The sequence below is a fragment of the Meriones unguiculatus genome, chromosome 21, assembly GCF_030254825.1.
Source record: "Meriones unguiculatus strain TT.TT164.6M chromosome 21, Bangor_MerUng_6.1, whole genome shotgun sequence".
NCBI classification, from domain to species: Eukaryota; Metazoa; Chordata; class Mammalia; order Rodentia; family Muridae; genus Meriones; species Meriones unguiculatus.
Window position 1 is genome coordinate 28,998,182 of NC_083368.1, and position 16,115 is coordinate 29,014,296.

Genomic DNA, 16,115 nt, shown 5'->3' on the forward strand with positions numbered 1-16,115 from the left:
AAAGATAAACAGTATGTAAATAAAAGCTTTTTTTAAAAAAAGTATGTCTACATTCTTCTGTTTCTACTCTCATCCCCTTATAAGAGTGCAGGGATTATTGATGCCCTGCTGTTTGTCCTAGGATTCTTCTGTTTCTGCTTTCATTTTCTCATAAGAGCACAGGTATTATAGATGCTCCTGCTGTGTATCCTGCTCTCACATGCCTTCTGTGCATTCAAATTCAGGCCCTCACCCTCGCTCAGTACTCTTACCCAGCGAGCCATTCCCATGCCCAAGAATTATAGATTTTTGCTGTTGTTTGTTGTAATAGTTGACCTGTTCCGGTCAGGGTCTCAGGAGGAAAGAAATATTCCAGCAGGGTTCAGTGACAGAACTATTCAGGATAAAATAGACAAAACCCAGGCCAGAGTGGAAACGCCATAATGGATAGTGAGCTATCTTAAGGCCACACAAAGTTTCGAGGAGGGGTCTTGTCTCTCTAGACTAGCATGGGGGGTAGGGGACGGTTACTAGAAGCTGACATTATGCCAGAACGGCCTTGAGAAGGGCGATGGTATCTCCTGAGCTCCCTTTCAGCTGAAGCCATAGAAGTCAGTCTTCTGTGGCAGAGAGCAGTGTGGAGTGGAGGGTGGAGACTAGGCAGGAAGGGCAAATGGAAGGATTGTGGCACATGTCTCACAGTAGAGGGATCTGGAGACTGCCAAATCCCTGACTATTTTCTGATTATCAGTGTCCACTCATGATTTGTGCATTGCTTTCTGTGCCTAAGCAAGGGTTAGGTTACACAGATGCACAAGGATGGTAGGACAGAGACCTGGAGAGAGGTTCAGCCACAGGCTGAAAATTAAACAGGTAACTAAAGCATAGCCTGTAGAAAGCATTAAAGAGAGCTCAAGGCAGGCAACTTTTAAAACCAATTTATGACCTCAGCCTTGCACTGCAGTATTGCTATATAGTATAAATGCAAAATTCAAGAACTTAAGTTGCACTGAAATTTAATTCTCTGTATGAACTAATAAATTTAATTTCATATTATTATCCAACAATAACCCCTTATTTAAAAAAAAAAAAGATCAGCTATTATGCCTGCAATCTCAGCTACTCAGCAAGCTGGTTTACAAGTCTGAGGTCAACCTAGGCAGTTTAGTGATAGTCTCAACATGAAATTTGAAAAAGGATGGGGCTGTAGCTCTATGACAGACCCCTTGCTTACTATGCTGGAGACCCTGGTTTCAATTCCCAGTGTCTTCCCTCCCCCGTAAAGGTCTTAATGATTTCTTTCAGAATTAAGACTATGCAAAAGACTAATTCATAAATAGAGAGTAAGGAAAAACATCAGTACTTTTCAAATTAGTCTCGCACCCATTTAAACACTCAGAATTCTTACAGAGGAGATATTTAAGGTTTGCTTCTCTGGGCCTGTGAGATCTGAGTTCAGTCCTCATAACTCACGAGTTATCCTCAACATGTGTGCGTTGGCATGTGCGCAACGCACACATACACACACACTGAACCTTTTAAAATTCAAAATTAGAGTTGGTTTTTCTACTTTAACTGACCATCTCTATTTGGCTCCTCTCTTTAGGCTTTGTCTCTTGTTCAGGAGCCTGGGCTCTCCCATCTCCAATCTTTTAGCCTAATGTGGTTGGATACTGCTATGGGGATTTTTCAGACATGCAGGTAATATCAGCCACAGCTTGACTGAAACTGGTGCCTTCTCAAAACAACATGGAAAAATCCATGGGTACATTCTGCCTGAGTCATCTGTTTAAACTATAAAGAGTGGGAGCAATAGGGTCATTGTCCATGCTGACCAGGATTTTTTTTTCCCAGTCATGCTTATATTGACCCTGTGCCTAACAAAAGTGTGATCTAACCCCCAGAGAACAAGCTGAGGGTGGTCGCGTGTATCTCCTAGGATTCGTGTGTGTGTGTGTGTGTGTGTGTGTGTGTGTGTGTGTATTCACTGTGCATAGTAGTGGATCCCTAAGGACATTTTCAAGCTAGTATATGATGTAGTCTGATCATGCTCACCCTAACCTCCCATTTGTCCCCCTTCCCTACTCTTCTCAGTCCCTTCCTTCCCCTAAACGGGATGTTTTGCCTAAGACGCAGTTGAAGAGTGAGAATGAGCTCTTCCGGGAATGCAAACATTTTCATACTCACATTCTGAGCAAGGAAGCCGCTGCTCTAAACTGGTCATAAATAAAATAGTACTAAGATAAGTATCATGCTTTTCCAAGCTCCCAAATAAAGAGGAGGAGAAGTTGCGCTCCCTCCAGCTCCCTTGATCCCTGCCCGGAATCCCAGACCACAGTGTGGAGACCGAAGCTCTAAGGGTACAGACACCCCGTCCCAAGCCACTCAGGTGCCCAACTGCTACGAACCAGCGCTCCTGAGTCATTCTTTCCACCCTGTTTTGGAATTGGTGCGAGGGCTGCATTTCTATCTCTACAGTAGAAATTCAACGAGTAAACATGCTACCTGTGCAGACATCCTAAGACGTGACCTCCTTTCTTTAAACCCCTGCACACAGGTATTTGCAGCAACAGGGCTGCTCTAAACGGGAGGCCGCTCTCGGCACTCAAACCACATCGAAACTACAGATGATGAAATTCCTTCTGGCACCCCAGCCCTGCAGACGCAGGCACCACTGGATCCGATCACCACGCGCCCTTCCGCACACCCGGCACCCCAAATGCCATCCACTCCGAATCACGGCTGCTTCTCTCCTTCCAGCCGGCTTTACCAGGGCTGCTCCAGCCTCCACCCCTCCACCGTCTAGCTGACAAGAATGAGCTCTGTTCCCCAAGAAGCCTTGCGTTTTGTTTGATGGTCTATTTAGTACACATTTTTGTTTGTTTGTTTGTTTGTTTGTTTAGAGCAGTTTTAGATTTATACAGCGAAATGGAGCGGAAAGCGCAGAGCTGTCCTATAAATCTCGTGGAAAGTTGCCTTCTCAACTCCATACACATGCTGTGGCATGCATACCGCCCACATTAATAATAATAATAATAATAAATTCAGTAAATACAAACTTTAAAATTTTCCCCATCAGAGAGGAATATTCGTTACAACTGACGAGCTGACGTGGACATACCACAATCATCCGAAGTCTGCGCTTTACAGAACTTTTCCAGAAAAGGTCATTCTTGGTATTGTAACCTCTAGGAATCTGGGCGAATGTACACTGACCTCTAGCTACCGCTCCTGCACCCTATAGAATAGTTCCACTGCCCTAAGTACATCCTTGACACTTTCTTTACTTAGCCTGCCTCCTGCTCCTGTCGGACAACTGTGATCTTACAATGCGGCTTTGCCTTACCCGGGATGTCAGACATGAGACACCTACTGGGTTCTTCCTTCTCTTGGTCTGCATTTTGGACTCCTCATTTTTTTCCATGACTCATTCCCTCTTAGTGTTCCATAATCTCCAACTGTGGGGTATACGTAGTTCATTTATCCAGTCCTCTTCTGAAGAGTAGTATAAACTCAAAAAATAAAATGCTACCTGTACAGACACTTAAAATGTGACTTCTACCTAATGGATCATTGTTCTAAGTGCTTTTAGTATAGTTAGTACCTAAGCAATTCAGTAAAACAGCAGCCAGTAAAAGAAAAAAAAAAATTTTCTTGTCAGTGGGAAACAGGGTCCTTGAGAAATAAGTGACTTCTCCAAGGAACCACAAGCTAACAAATTGCCGGCCCAAACAGAAACTCCGGTTTCTCTGGCTGTAGAGCCTAGGTCTTCTCTGCCATGAAGTAACAATCCTTGAGGGGGGAATACTGAAATGTGGCCGTTCGCAGAGAAAGGGAAAACTCTCAGGTTCCAACTCAAAGGTCACTTGTGCTCCACAGCGGCTCTTTTGAAAGAGTCCAGCTGAAAACATTTCATCATTTATCTTTGCCCCGAGCAGAGGTTTCTCTTTGCTCTTCTAATTTCTCCAAGGACAGAGAGAGGTCTTTCACCTCAGTGTTTGATATTCCAAGTGGGATATAATAATTCCGTCGTGGAAGTGTCCCGAGGCAATCGTTTGTCTAATCACTTTTCCCCCTCCCAAAACAGCACATTTTTGTTGTTGCTCCTTCAACAAATATTTGTCCTGAGAACTTTTTTGTACAGTGTTGGTAGAACCATCAAGGCACAATGCACGTCAGCCTTCTGCCAGGATCCTATGCTCACAGGATTCCTTTGGATGACCAGGAGCGTTGAGTTGAATGACATGCAGAACCTCACAGATTCTGGCAGTGCAGTGGCTGGAAAAGCCTGGTGTTTACGTTCACTTGTAGTTCTGTGGACTGACGGGGTTCAGTTCCCGTCTCGGGCAGACACCACGTGAGGCTGCAGCCTTCTGAGGACACGACGGGCGTGTTCACGTGGCTGGCATGTGATGCTGGTTGAGCTCCAAAGACTCCGTAAGATCAAGTCACGTAGCCGCTACAGGGGGACTTTTTTCACAGGACTTTGTCTTTTTTCTCATAGGAAGGGGGGCTTGGTTTAGAGAACCAAGGGGCCGTCGTCACAGCTTGGGATCCTGTCTTCCGTTTAAAATAACTCTAGGTACCACACTGTCAGGCAGGCCTTGCAGTGTGAAGACGGTCCCTGCTCATGCACCAGGGCATCTCATGCAGAAGAGGGATAGGTCCTGGTTTTGCGTCTATTCTGTTTACCTGAGTCTTTTTACTGGGGAGTTGAGGCCATTGATATTGAAAGATAAGAATTACCAGTTGCTGTTACTTCCTGTTATTTTGATGTTGGTGGTGTGTGTGTGTGTGTGTGTGTGTGTGTGTGTGTGTGTGTGTGTGTGGAGAGAGAGAGAGAGAGAGAGTCCCTTCTTTTGGTTTTGCTGATGTGGGATTATTTATTTCCTGTGTTTTCCTGGGTGTAGTTAGCCTCCTTGGGGTGGAGCTTTCCTTCTAGTATCTTCTGTAAGGCTGGATTGGTGAGTTGGTACTGTTTAAATTTGTTTTTGTCATGAATGTCTTGTTTTCTCTTTGTATGGTGATTGAACGTTTTGCTGGGTGTAGTGGTTGGGGCTGACATCTGTGGTCTCTTAGTGTCTGTAAGATATCTGCCCAGGCCCTTCTGGCTTCTTCTGAGAAATCAGGTGTGATTCTGATAGATCTGCCTTTATATGTCACTTGGCCTTTTTCCCTTGCAGCTTTTAATATTTTTTCTTTGTTCTGTACACTTAGCATTCTGATTATTATGTGACAGAAAAAAATTATTTTCTGGTCCAATCTATTTGGTGTTCTGTAAGCTTCTTGTATGTTTATAGGCATCTCTTTTAGGTCTGTGAATTTTTTTTTCTATGATTTTGTTGAAAATATGTTCTGGCCCTTGGAACTGTTATTCTTCTTTTTCTTTTATTCCTATTATTTATAGGTTTGGTCTTTTCATAGTGTCAGGGATTTCTTGTATGTTTTGTGTCCAGAACTTTAGATTTAACATTTTCTTTGACTGATGAATCAGTATCTTCAATCATATCTTTTACACCCAAGATTCTCTTCCACCTCTTATATTCTATTGGTGATGCTTGTGTCTGTAGTTCCTGTTCTCTTCCCTAGGTTTTCTGTCTTCAGGGTTGCTTCAGAGAGTTTTCTTTATTGCTTCTATTTCCATTTTTGGTTCTTGAACAGTTTTATTCATTTCCTTCTCCCATTTGATTGCATTTTCCTGTATTTCTTTAAGGAATTTATTCAAATTCCTTCACCTGTTTGATTGTGTTTTTCTGTATTTCTTTGAGGGATTTGTTTTCCTCATTTAAGGCCTCTATCATTTTTATAACCCCAGATTTACGATCATTTTCTTGCACTTTCAGGCATCTCCAGGGCTTGCTGTGGTAGGACATCTGGTTTCTGGTGGTGTCAGGTGGTCCTGGGTTTTGTTGCTTGTGTTCTTACACTGACCTCTAGCCATCTGGTTGTCTCTGGTGTTAGCCGGCCTGGTGGTCTCTGATGGTCAGGCAGTTCGGGAGGAGGAGGAGGAGAGGGCTCTAAGCTAAATATTGCCCAGGACTCCCACAGGCCTGCTCAGGATGGTGGTCAATGTGAGTCGGAGCCTGCATATAGCTCATGTCTGCTGGTTGTGTCCCAGGTGAGTCGCAGATCAGGAGTGAGCTGCGGAGAAGGCTCTCAACATCACTTTTTAAATCATTCCCTAGGTGCAGTTTATTTCTCCTGGCGTTTCTCAGTGCTTTCCTCATGGCTCCATCCTCCTTCCTCTCCTTATTTCTTTTTCTTATGTTAAAAAATTAATAAATATAGACTTGTAGGAAATTACAAATATCTTACAAGGGACCCTGTGGGTCAGCTTGTCCCAGCAATGATCTCTGATAACTGTAGCGCAGAATCAAACCCAGGACATCGACACTGGTACCAAACTGCAGTTTCTCTCTCTTCCTCCCCCTCCCCCCGCCGTGTGTGTGTGCACAGAATTATATGCCTTCAGGTAAGAATCCTGTCACTATATCTTGGGTTAATTTCTGGAAAAACTGACACAAGGACAGATACAACCGAGACCACAGTTTGGTACTTACTGAACCCCTGCTGCATGCCCAGGGGACAGGCTTGCCAACCTCAGGAGCACTGTACTGTAAAGTGATCCTGCCCTCCAAAGGTCTCCAAACCAAGAGCACCAGGCTTCTGAGCTGAGTAAGCAAAAATAGACTTTCATAAAAAGGACTTGTTGTTGGGATCTGAGGACAAATGGTCGCTTTGTATATCAGAACAGGTTGAAGCACGGATTGGCTGAAATCCAGATGCTGGTGCCGCTGATGCTCAGATAGAGGCCATCACTGTTCAGAGTCGGGCATCATGGGGCAACTTTTGAGACAAAGCAAGGGAAATCAAGATGCCCAGGCTAGAAGAGAATGAACTCAACAGATGGCACACACTGGAACCACCTGTATTTAGTGGGTGTCCTCAGGGCCTGTATTAGTCAGGGTTCTCTAGATGAACAGAACTTACAGAATGAATCTATATATGTATAGAGAAAGGGGACTTACTAGAGTGGCTTACAGGCTGAGGTCCAGCTTATTCAACAATGGCTGTCTCCCAACAGAAAGTCCAAGATTCCAGTAGTTGCACACACACACACACACACACACACACACACACACACACACATAGTATTTGGGGAAGTTGGGTTCTTTTTGTCTCTTGCTTATTCTCTGGTCTTTGCTTCACTCACTAGTTCTGTGTCTTTTTTTTTTCCCAGGTTTTGTGTGTGCACTGTTGGGTTGCATTGTGGGATAGTGTTCATTGCTAATGCCCTCCCTCTCTCCCTCCCTCCCCCTCTCCGGCGTTTGGGACTGAAACCAGGGACTCAAGCATCCTAGGTGAATTCTTTCACCACTGAGCAGCACCCACGGCCTCCATGTTTCCCCTTAATACTGCTTTTCTTTCTACAATAAGTTTTGAGTTGTTATGTGCCCATTCCTATTTGGTTGAATTTTTTTTTAATTTGTTTCTCATTCAAAAGAGTATTGTGTGGTCTCCATATAATTTTATTTTCAAAGGTTTCGTTTATTGACTTTCAGTTGTATTTCATTGTGGTCAGAAAAGATAACTGTTCTTACTTCATTAAAGCTTATTGCGATTTGTTTTACAGCATGCTATAAGAAATACTCTGAGCCGGGTGTGGTGGTACATGCCTGTAATTCCAGCACTCAGGGAGGCAGAGGCAGGAGGATCTCTATGAGTCTAAGGCCAACCTGGTCTATAAAGTTAGTTCAGGACAGCCAAAACTGCACAGAGAAACTCTGTCTTGGAAAAAAAAAATACTCTGAAAAATGTTCCATGTGCTGATTGAAAGTTTATTTTGTAGCCATTTGATGAACACTTCTTTAAACACCTTTCAGTTTCTTCTGGTCGATGGTGTAGCTAACTCCAAAGATTCTTGGCCACTTTTTCTTTTTGGTGTGGGCTGATTTGGCCACCAAAATAGGATGTTGAAGTCTCTCATTATAATTTATTAGATCTCATCTCTCTTTATATATCTAATAATATTTGCTTTCTATTACTGCAATAGGTGAACATAATTTTAAGTTGTCATATCTCATCATTTGGAGTGTTACCTAGCAAACCCTCCTTGTCCCCTGTAGTTCTGTCCTTATGTTTGCTTTATACAAGTGTAACTAGCCCTGGGTGCTTTGGGTGATCATTTGTGTAGAATGTCTTTGCCCATCCTTTCACGTAGTCTCTGTTTCTCTACACATGAAGTGAGTTTCTTATAGGGAACACTACTTTTTTTCCTCTTTGTTGAACTGGTTTGTATCTTTTACTTGTGATAACTTAGTCCTTTTACATTCAAGGTTAGAAATGACACAAAAATTATTCCTGCTTAGTTGACTTTATGGTGACTTTAGTGATGTATGAGACAATAAAAAAGGAAATACCTGTCATTTTGTTAATTTAAAATTTTTACTCTTCCTCTCTTCCTCTCCCCCTCCCCTCTCCCTCTCTCACTGACAAGATCTCACTGTGTAGCCCACGGTGGTCAGGAACTCACGATCCTCCCGCCTCTGCCTCCTGAAAGCTGGAGTTTCAGATGTGGGCCATCTTATCTGGTTTAAGTAGTTCCCAGGCATTTTGTCTCTGGCGTATTTTGTAAGGCCTGTCTGGAGGAAATGGACTGTCTGTGAACTGGCTTGTCTTAGGTCTTTATTTTTTAATTCCATGCCATCTTGGCCTACAATAATTCACCAGGTGATGGGGCAGGGCTTGGCTTAACCCTTAGATGCAGCTTCAGTCTTTTCACTGGCACCACCTTTTGTACCCTACACTTCTGAAAGTTTGACCAATAAACTTCAGGCTGAATCTCTTCTTATCCTGTCTACTTGGGGACCTATAGTGCTCCTGGTTATGTATCCAAGAGAAGAGAAAATTTCGGTTGTTTTATTTGGTAGACTTTCTATAACTGTCCCACTTTCCTTTACTTCACATACTGTAAAATGCAAAAACACACTCCTTAAAAAGAGTGGGCTCAACTAACCTGGGCCCAGGGGGCACTTGCGGAGAGTGAAGCGCCTACTAAGGACCATGCACAGACTGGACCTAGGCCCCCTACACATATGTTCATGATGGGCAGCTTGGTCTTCATGTGGGTTTCCTAGTAAGAGGAGCCAGGGCTGTCTCTGACAAGGACTCTTGCTATATGCTTTTTGATCACATCCCCCTGGCAAGGCTGCCTTGCCAGGACGCCAAGGAAAAAGATGCACTCAGTCCTGATGTGACATGATGTGCTGGGGTGAGTTGTTTGGGGGATCCCCTTTTCTGAGGGATAGAGGAGGGGGAATAGGGGTAAGGGGGATGGAGAGTGGGACCAGGAGGAGAGAAGGAAGAAGGTTACAGTTGGGATGTAAAATGAATGAATGAATGAATGAATGAATTAATTAATTAATTAAAAGGATGAGTGGGCTCAACCGAACAGCAATGGCCTTGATCCTGTCAGGCTTATATCTCTCTTCTTTTTGCTGTTCCTTCCTTTTGCCCTTGGAAGCCCACTTTACTCAGAATCCAGTATGTTAAAAATTAATATATAAGATGCGTAGGGATCTAAACACCCCTAAAGCTGAAAAAAATTCACCACGGTAAGGGTAACAAGCACTGTGCACATGCTCCGCTGATGTGGATTCCCGAAGCTGCTCGACCCCGGCTACCTATTGCTCTTTGTCTTGTTTTGTCAGTTTTCACCAAGTCTTTGTTTACCTTGCTCTGGGAGTCCGGAGCTGGTGGTGAGAACCACTTATTATTCCTCACATCCTGTGTGGGTGTATTAGTCCTTCCTCAGCTAACAAAACAATGCAAGCTCTCCCCACTGCCACTGCCAGAGCAACCACAAAGCAGACTCCACGAAGCTTTCTGAACTGGACTACAAACCTGTCCCTCCCGACCTTCCGGAAGTTGCTGGTGTCTACAGCTGCGGGGTCTCTGGGACTCTCCTACTCACCCACTTCCCTGGTGTGGGGCCTCAGCTGGAGAGCAAGTGTCAGCATGCTTTTCTCCGACTCCATGGGCCTCTCTGTCCTGGGTCTATGTTGTGCTGGCTCCTGGTTCTCTCTGTCACCTCCACTCTGACAAGCACCACTCACCCCAAAATGTAGTTATTTATTTGCTACTCTGATTCCCTGTAGAGATGGGATCTTTCTAGGTACCCACCTGGCTCTCTTGCCTGCTCTCCCATCTAGCTTTGTGAACGATTACATAGCTATTCCAATTTGCAACTGCAATGAAAATTTAATTCTTTTTATTTTTCTGTTAAAGAAGTCTGTTATGTTAAGATAAATAGATTTGTTTTCTATAAATGTTGTTTTTATTTCCTCAGATGGGATGAGATGAGAGTTGTACCCAAGCTTTATGAATACATGGCTTGGGATGAGCCCAATGAGTTATTAGCTAAATATCTCTCTAGGCCTAGGCTTGGAAACCTCTACCCTCTATACAATCCAATTTTCTGCAAGCCCAGACCTTAAAGGATTTGGCTTCCAGCCTCAGTTTGTTAACCTAGGCCTAGAATGTTTTCAGCCTCTGAGATTCACTGCTAAATAAGTTCATCCTTTCTAGTTCTTTCTGAACTCTTGCTGGCTGGTTCAACTCAGCTGTTCTGGCTCAAACTCCTCTCCAAACTCACTGATTCGAACTGACCTCTCCCTGCTTTTTCCTGAATTGCTCTGCTTGGAAAGTCTGCCTTTGAGCTCCATGAACTGCACAAACTCAACGGCACGGAACTGTAATGTACTGCCGAATTCTCCTGTACTGTCTCCGTGAACTTTCCTGCTCACTCTCTCCGTGCAGCTCTTCAGTAGCTCCTCTTTCCTGTCTGTTCTCTTGACAGCTGGGCATATTCTATTCTGTCAAATATTTCTCTGGCTCGTCACTCTGTCTGTCTGCCCCTCAATTAGACATCATTGTTTGGAACGAAAGGTATGCCGTGTTTATGTTACAGCCAGAGGGAAGAGGGTGAGTACTCTAGCCAGATCACACAGACCTGGGTCTTTGGATGGGATCCTTTGCCAGAGTAGCCATGTTGCTGAATTAAAATTCCTCTACAGTTTTCTCATTTTCTTTGAGGCAGGGTCTTATTATATCCCAGACTGGCTTAAAACTTGAGGTGGCCTCAAACCCATGATCCCCCTGCCTTGGCCTCTGGAGTGATAGAATTGCAGGTGTGTGTAATGCTCGATCACTGTTGAAGTTAAACTTTATATAGTAAAGCTATACAATTTTCACTATTACAGGTAGTGGTTCGGCAGCAGCATTTTATGTCTTTTAACTAAATTTCAAGAATTGACATTGCTATATTGAAGCATATGCTTATTAAAAACACTTGTACGTTGTTAATATTTAAGTTTGTAAATTTGTTGTTAATATTAAGTTTTGTCACAGTAAAGATACCTTCTATTTATCAGGAAATTACTAACCAAGTCTGCTTTTTTTGTTTGTTTGTTTGCTTGCTCGTTTTGTCAGACAGGGTTTCTCTGTGTAGCAAGCTCTGGCTATCCTGGGACTTGCTCTGTAGATCAGGTTTAACTTGAACTTCTTAAAATTACTGGAATTATACACATTTTTTTCCAAGCATTTCTTGTTGGGAATGACTTAATCATATCATTCACTCATAGATTCCTTTCTTTTTATGAGCGCTTTATATATTGAAGATAATAATTTCCTATAGTAAATATGGACCCCGAGCTTGTGATTCTCACTTGTACTTTTGGTTTTAGGGTTAAGCTTTCTGTGATGCTCTCTTGCATGTTTGTATCATGATGGATTGAAAATCATGGCACATTTTAAACATCTCCGGTCAGGAAGGTCAGCTTTGGAAGAAACCAAATTACTGGAAAGTGTGTTATCAAAGAGTAACTAAACTTATAAAATTATAAAAGTATTGGACTCATTTAAGAGCCCGTTTGAACAATGCATACCTCACAACTATACCTTACTCCACTTCCCACAATTTCAGACTTCTCTGTGTGCTGGGTTTGAGAGGCGCCAGTAACAGCATTGCGAGGCTCCATGTGAAAAGACATCCCGAATAGAAATCCCTGAAGTTACTTAACCATCCCACTGAAAAGAGAGGTTCTTAAAATCCACTCTTCTAAAGGCTGAAATTATTTACAACATCCTATTTGAAAGAACATATAAAGTCACAGACACGACAGACAAGATGACTCCAATTATATAAAAATTTAGTTTTTATAGGCACTTATGGAATAGTTCAGTGCTTTTTACAGCCTTTACCATTATTTAACAAAGTAGGGTTGAAATTAAAAATTAAGACAAAATTACACATTCTATTAAATTTTTTTTCTCTTATGAATCACGTAATGCAATTAAAAACACTACCCCTATTTAATGATGATTTTTCCCATTTTAGTTCATTTAATTATGAGGTCTCTGAAGGCTGTCTCATCTTGATGAAATTGCCTTTAACAGTGCTCACCATTTAACTTTGGTTTAGAGCCATATTTAAATGCCAATATTAAAAATATTTAGCACCTCAAACAGTCACAGTTCACAAGTGTTTTGCTCTAGCCTGGACCATTGTGAAATAGATGCCTTTCTGCGCCAGCAGCTGCTGGTGGGTGCCATGCTCCTTGACCTTGCCGTTCTGAATCACCACGATCAGGTCTGCGTTCTGGATGGTGGACAGGCGGTGCGCGATCACGATGCAGGTGCGGCCTTCCCTGGCTTTGTCCAGGGCTTCCTGGACAACCTGTTCCACAATGGCACCACAGAATTAATGATGAAAACAGTCCTCTTCCTACAACCCTCCCTCCATAGTTAGATCCAGAATTTCTCTATGTCCTTCTTCAACTGTGTTGTCAGAAAATAAAAACCACGCCGATTCTATCTTAGAGAATCGGAATGACTGATACCAAGGTAACAAAGGACAACATGTGCTGGCAGGAGTGAGGAGGATGGAGACCCTTACGCACTGCTGGTGGGGATGAGAACTGGAACATTCACTATGGAAATCAGTGTGGAAGATCCTCAAAACAAAGGTAGAAACATATCATCAGCTCTACCTGAAGGTTCTAAGTCACAGAACCAGAGACATTTGCATATCCGTGTTTATACCCTATTTCTAACAGCCACCTTATGGACCCATCATAGATGCCCATAAACAGATGACTGAATGAAGAAAATGTGACATATACAATGGAGTTTTACTTCGTCATAAGGAGGAATTAAATGGTTCAATTGAAGGAAAGTAGAATTGGCAATATCATGTCAAAAGAATTAAGCCAGACTCAGAAAGGCCAATGTCATATATTTTTCTCATACGCAGAATTTATATTTAAATGTTTATAGGATATAAAAGTAGGAGTGAGATTGGGTAGTGGTTGTAAAGAGCCAAGGAGAAATCAATGAGGTGTAAGAAAGACAAAATATTGCATGTTTTCTTTCTAGGTTTAACAACTATATATTTTATTTATATATTCTAGTATGAAAGTAGAAAGGGAACTATTTGATGAGATGATGAATGGAGGAAAGTAGTCAGGGGGTAAATATGAGCAAAGATAAATAATAAAAATGTATAAAATTTAACAAAGTCCATTATTTTGTGTGATAAAAAATTAAACTGTCAAAAACAAAACCAAAAAACAGTGAACTGTAGCATAAAGTTTAGAGACTGAAGGATTTACAACAGAAAAAAAAATTCCTTTAGATTAGTTCTGAGAGGGGAGATGTCTAATTTTAAAGTAAAAGCAGTAAATAGAGTCCATCCTCCTTTAAAAACAGTCCTGTGCCTTGCCTCACAATGTCCCTAAGGGCAGGCCTCAGCTCCACAGCACATTTAGGAAGCTGGAGCAGCCAAAGACATCTTATCAGGTAAAAACCTCGTGACCACCTGCCTTTCAGAGAGCTGAACTGTCAGCCTTTCTCAAGCTGGAAGGTGGCAGCAGCAGCAGCTATCTTAGGGCACTGCCAGACTCCAGCCTCGTCTCACCCTCCACTCTCCATGGGATACTCCAGAGATGTAGCCGGCAGAAGCAGACTGCTGCCAGCATGCAGCCTGTACGCAGAGCACCGTGTCCCACAAGGGGCCATGACTAACCTGTCTCTTATCATTCAAGGTCTCCTAAGTCCCAGCTGCAGACACGGTTAAACTCCACTAGGTGCTAACATCAGCAACCATCAGCTAGCTGGAGCAGTGTTCTCTACTAAGGCAGAGAAAGAACCCAACTTAGAACCCAACTTCAATCCTTACCTTTTCGCTTTCTGTATCCAGAGCTGACGTTGCTTCATCCAGAAGCAAAATATGAGGCTGCCTGACAAGGGCACGTGCGATGGCGATTCGCTGCTTCTGCCCACCTGACAGCTGAGTCCCTTTGTCTCCTACTCTAGTGTTGTATTTCTGTGAACAGCATTTGGTTGTTATGAAAATAGAGCAGATGGCAGAGTGCAAACACAGTTTGATCACAGTAAATAGGATAATTAGATACATTTACTTCCAGAGGCTTAAAATAGGTCCCCAGAAAGCTAAACAAATCAGGGGAAAGCTCTAATTGGTAGGTTTAATTGTTCTTTTTTGAAAACAGACATTTGAGCTGCAAAATTAGATGCTTTCATGTAAACAAGCCCAACTTTCTCTGCTCAAGAATATGGCAATTCCATTATCTTCTATCTCCTGGTTTCATTGTGTCTGTAACAAAGATTGGCAGGAGAAAGGAAATGATTTGAACAGCTGCTCACAACAGCAGAAACATCTCACCAGCAGGTGACACCCTCTGCATGATCTTAAAACAGGCAAAGAAATACATAGGATATTAGGGACTTTTGTGGTTTCGATGAAATTATCTCCAACATTTAAATGATTTTAATGTGACAAGGAATTCCACCAAGCCTCAAACAGATCCTTCTTTACCCGAGTCTAGAGTTTTTCAAAACCACTTCCCTATCGAACTTAACAGCAGAGAACTGCCACAAATTATTTTCTACAGTGACAAAGACATGACTAAAAGATGGAGCAACATCAGAAAGCTGGACAGGATGTGACAGCATGCGTAATGGGAAATCATACTGCCTTATCCTTTGTAGGCCTATGGCAGGTTAGAACCAGTCACACATACAGCTCTGATTCTTGTGACTTTGACCGTAAAATCCACGTTCTATATAGCAGTGCCATTTTTATTTATTTTGCTAGGCAACCCCAGTTCTATGGTGGGCAGAACAAGGCTGCATTTGTGGAAAAGAAGGGCTCTGGTGAGGATGGAGAGATGCTTGGAAGAGGCTCCTGAGCCCCTGATGGCCCACAATCCAGCCCTCTGACGTATCCTGCCCAAGGTGAGTACAGGGCTACCGGGCCACACCGATCAGTGACCAGAGAAGAGGACACTGTTAACTCTGTAAGAAGAGGAAGGACACACGCTGTGGCAGCGTGAGGTGGAGTCTAGGGCTACCCAAAAACAGATGCTCAGAGAACGGGGCTTAATGACAGAGTGAGAGATTAGAAGTCAGGAAAAGCAGGTCCCGTGGGAGATGACAGTTACTCTGCTGTGACTTCTATTCTGTATCACTGTCACCTGTGTGCTGGCCTTGACTGACAGGTGTTTTGTCTCCATTCAGAAGAGCTAATACAGGGACTGGAAAATCTGCATTTCTAACAACTTCTAATTCAGGCTCTGACAACCACGAATCTCGTTAGTAAAGGGGTCTGTAGGCTTGTACTTTGAGTATTTCAGTCCCAAAAGTCAATCAGCCACAGCTGCACCACACTGAGGAGAGAAGACCTCTGTCAGGTCGTGTGTTCAGGAGGAGCAGTCATGCGTGGAAGGGTCACATGACAAGAGATAACTTGGGAGGAGTTAGGGCCACTTTATCTCCCCATCCCTGCCCACGTGGCCTTTGCCTTCCTGGCTGGTTTGAGGCTATTAAATCTTATTTTATAAAGGGCATTTCCTGTAGTGAGTAACTTAGCTAGTGATAATGGACATTATTTGCTGGAGAGATGGCTCGGTGGTTAAAGTCCCTGGACGGTTCTTCTAGGGTATCCGTGTCAATTTCCAGCATATACATGGTAGCTCACAACCGTCTGTATCTCCAGGCCCACAATATCTGACGCCCTCTTCTGGCTTCTGTGGACACCAAGCTTGAATGTGATGTACAGG

The 16,115-nt window shown here is 43.0% G+C and overlaps 1 protein-coding gene across 3 annotated transcripts in view; it reads right to left on the bottom strand.

Annotated features, from left to right (window-relative positions):
• Positions 1-12,171: 12,171 nt before the first annotated feature.
• The window catches only part of LOC110555238 (ATP-dependent translocase ABCB1), a 65,633-nt gene continuing 61,689 nt past the window's right edge, over positions 12,172-16,115 (bottom strand). For all 3 annotated transcript variants that reach the window (XM_060373881.1, XM_060373882.1, XM_060373883.1), the window contains 2 exons: positions 14,216-14,362; positions 12,172-12,715 (listed from right to left, as the gene is read on the bottom strand). In XM_060373881.1, the coding sequence (XP_060229864.1) occupies positions 12,515-12,715; positions 14,216-14,362 (348 nt within the window). In that variant the 3' untranslated portion in view covers positions 12,172-12,514. The remainder of the gene's footprint in view (positions 12,716-14,215; positions 14,363-16,115) is intronic.